At 37.8% G+C, this 3,915-nt stretch overlaps 2 protein-coding genes across 2 annotated transcripts; both read right to left on the minus strand.

Annotated features, from left to right (window-relative positions):
- On the minus strand, positions 1-2,304 carry LOC104733011 (F-box protein At3g59000-like). The gene is made up of 4 exons (XM_010452619.2): positions 2,031-2,304; positions 844-1,785; positions 608-748; positions 1-514 (listed from the first exon to the last, which is right to left on the minus strand). Exons 2-4 carry the CDS (start codon positions 1,771-1,773, stop codon positions 170-172), a joined length of 1,416 nt encoding a protein of 471 aa, XP_010450921.1. The 5' UTR covers positions 1,774-1,785; positions 2,031-2,304; the 3' UTR covers positions 1-169.
- On the minus strand, positions 3,119-3,697 carry LOC104734073. Its single transcript, XM_010453578.1, has one exon. It carries the CDS (start codon positions 3,695-3,697, stop codon positions 3,119-3,121), a length of 579 nt encoding a protein of 192 aa, XP_010451880.1.

The following is a 3,915-nucleotide window of genomic DNA, read 5'->3' on the forward strand; positions in this document are numbered from 1 at the left end:
TAAACTGAACAAATTGTTGCTCTTACTCGCCCAAATTGATCATTCAGTTAATAATACATAGGATGATTCGAGCCTCAACTACAGAAACACCACGCTACAACACATTAAACATAACGTCAAAGAGAACAACTTTGGTAAAACAAAGAGCAAGTTTTGTTACTTGATGACTTCACTGCGCAGTCGTCCACTTCCTGTACAAGGAATCACACACCATGAACTGGACATCACAACTTGACAACTCGTTATAGAGTATCATTTGCTCCACGACATGTTCATACATTCCAGGGAGTTCAAAGGTTGTAGGACCATTCTCTTCGGCATGTATCTCCATCTTCTTCAAACACGGAAATGAGTATAGGAAATGCTTTATCATCTTTAACTCTCGAGTTGTTCCTCGAAACCTTTTAATATGTAACTTCTCCACTGGACAAGATATGAGCGAACGACCTTTGTCCTCCCGAGAAATGCAGTCACAAGCATCCCCGCATTTATCTGTCTCACAGTGTAAGAGACCCTAAAAGCAAACACAAGACAATTGTAGATGTTTGAGTCTTTAAGACATGTGTTGTTACCAAATACTTTCATTGTTTATCTTCTTAGTTCTTACCCAAAGGACTAGAGTTTCCATGTGTGGACAGTTCTTTAAGAGAACTGGCATTGCTTGCCATCCGAGATCCACATGACTCAAAATAGCTAAGAAAGTGAGGTTGTTGAACAATGGCATCGCCACGCAGCACAGAGAAAGCACCTAAAACGAGACATCACCCAGTTGCATATTACATGATTCCCAAAATAAAGGTTCTTTATTTGTTGTCTATGAAATCAACAAAATAGTATACTGACCTCAAGAGTAGTAGGAGACAAGAAAAGCTTCGTCACATTTCGTATGCCACTCATGAGCTTCTTCGCATTACCTAATCGGAGAACAACATCTTCCTCATGATCTTCTAACAAATCATTATCTGGTTCTCTTGCTCGCTTAATCTGATCTGCAGTTACTAAAAGGTTGATTCTAGCAATAACTAAGTTCTCCAAATTAACTACTGGATAGTCCCCCGCGACATATTCAGAGTAATCTAGGGCAACAAGATTTGGTGTATCAAAAGAAAAGCTTCTAAAAGAACTCTGATACTTAATTTTGAGGAACTTAAGGCTTTCACTTGAGACAGTCTCATCCCAAGGAACCCACTCAACATAAACCAGTTCCAATCTCTCAACCACAGGGCAACCACGAAGAAGCATCTGAAACTGATCAGGACGAAACTCAACCAACTCAAGAAGGAGAGTTTTAAGCACCGGTAAGAATACTCCGCCCTCCACCAACCCGTCAATTCTAATTTCACTCATCAGTATAAGCTCAACTAGTGTCTTGCTGATGAACACTTGTGGAGGCAGAAAATAATTATATCCAAAACAGATGGTAAGATCAAGCTCGGAAACACCACGCTGCTGGACATTACATATCCAACGACTCACATGACCTGGTTCAACACCAGTCCCACACATCACGGAAAATTTCTTGATGTGAGAATTACCCTGCAATGCCAATACCCTATCCACAAAATCCATGAAGCTCTGCAGAACTCCTTCTCTTTTCCGCTTACCCTCTTCCGGATACAGAAACGTAGAGTCATCAATGTCAAGATTAAGGACAAGTGCAAACAGATTTCGCCACCTCTTTGAGAGAACCGATGTCAACGCAGCCTCCTTTGTTGTAAAGAAGGACAGTATATGACAAAGAACCTCGTCTGGTAAACTGCTTAAGAGATCCATCTTACAATGCTCCTACGACAAATTCGAATATCAACAATTACCAAAACAGATAAAACCATCACTAAGCAATTGTTGTAATCATGTAAACAGATGTCAAAGCAGCCTCCTTGGTTGTCAAGAAGGACAATATATGACAAAGAACCTCGTCTCTTAAACTGCTTAAGAGATCCATCTTCTTAACTACCAGATAAAACCCAGTTTCATATCGGAAATCGAAAACAATCCAAAGTTGTGACTTATGAGTTCTCGGTGCTAACCTTTTGTAGACAGAGGCGAAACCAAAGACTTAACACTTTTTAGGTCTCGGAGACAGAAATGTAAATGTCGTTGCCGTGATCAGTGAACACCAACGAGTTCAATGCAAAGCTTGGAGGGGCTTCAGTGAATGCAAAGAGTCTCGACTTTTCAGTTCGATGAGAAAGAGAAGAAGCTGAAACATAAAAATTGATGATTTTGAGAGAGCAAAAGAAAAGAAAAGTAGAAAACGAAGAGTCCCCCAGTACCAAATTACTGTACACTCAATCCATAAGAGATTTGGTTTGGTTTCTTGATTTAGACTATTCTCTTTAGTGTGTTTCTTTGTTGTTTTGTAAGGTAATTTTTAATAATAAAAAGGATGAAGAAACTTTGTTAAAAGAAAAAGAAAATTTTGTTGATTATTGGTAAAACCAAGTTAAATTGTTTTTAGTAATAAATATATTAAAATAATAATTAATAACTTAATATATTCAAAATTATTTTATATATCATATAAATATATTTTAATAATAAAAACATAAAATAACATACAACATTTAAAATTAAAACACAAAACATTAAAAAATAAAAACATAAACACACAACATGAAATAAAACATAGAAACATATTTAATTAAAACATGAAACATATTTAATATCCAAATTTAGTCCATAAATGTTCAACTAAATCAAGTTTCAATTGGTCATGCACTTCTCTATCACGAATTATTATTTGACCATTCAGCACGCTGCTGATATTTGAAGACATATTGATAGAATATGAAAGATCCACACCATCTCCTTGTGGGAAATCAGAAACGTCAGCTTGAGTGTATCCATCTCGTTCATTTTCAACAATCATATTGTGGAGTATGATACACGCCCTCATAATCAATCCCACTTTGTCTTTATCCCATAAAAGACATGGATTTTTAATTACGGCGAATCTAGCTTGTAGGACACTGAAAGCACGCTCGACATCTTTTCGGGCACTTTCTTGGCGTTCAACAAATAAAGATGCTTTTGGAGTCTGTGGTAGTGGTATGGATTGAATAAAAGTTGGCCATTTTGGATAAATACCGTCTGTGAGATAGTAAGTCAAATTGTACTATCTACCGTTAACGTTGTAGGTAACTTGTGGAGCTTGACCATAAAGTATATCATCAAAGACGGGAGATCGATCAAGAACATTTATATCGTTAAAAGTACCTGGAGATCCAAAAAAGGCGTGCCATATCCAAAGATCATATGACGCGACCGCCTCTAAAACAATTGTTGGTTTGCCGGATCCTCGTGTATACATGCCTTTCCAAGCTGTTGGGCAATTCTTCCAAACCCAATGCATACAGTCGATGCTTCCAACCATCCCGGGAAATCCACGTTCTTCTGCAACATATAGTAATCTCTGAAGATCCTCTGGTGTGGGTCTTCTTAGATATTCATCGCCAAAGAAATTGACAACTCCACTAACAAAATGTTGCAAACATTTTTGAGCAGTTGTTTCACCAAGTCGGACATATTCGTCCACCGTATCACACCCGCCACCATATGCTAGTAGCCTAATTGCTGCAGTACATTTTTGGATCGGAGAAAGGCCAAGCCTTCCTGTGGCATCTCTTCTTTGTCGGAAGTAAGGATCTTCTGCAGTAAGACGGTCGACAATACGCAAGAATAATGGCTTCTTCATTCTAAAACGTCGTCGGAATATATGGGGAGGGTATGTCGGAGATTCACTGAAATAATCATTCCACAAACGGTTGTGGCCTTCTTCCCAGTTTTTTTCAATGAATTCCCGTTTCTTTTTTTTTTCACAAAAGCTTCTCCATGAATATCATGGTTATCAAAAAAATTTGCAAAATAGGACTCAAAAAGTTGATCATCATCCTTTGCAAAATTAAAATGTGA

Source organism: Camelina sativa, chromosome 12 (assembly GCF_000633955.1).
Source record: "Camelina sativa cultivar DH55 chromosome 12, Cs, whole genome shotgun sequence".
Lineage (NCBI taxonomy): Eukaryota > Viridiplantae > Streptophyta > Magnoliopsida > Brassicales > Brassicaceae > Camelina > Camelina sativa.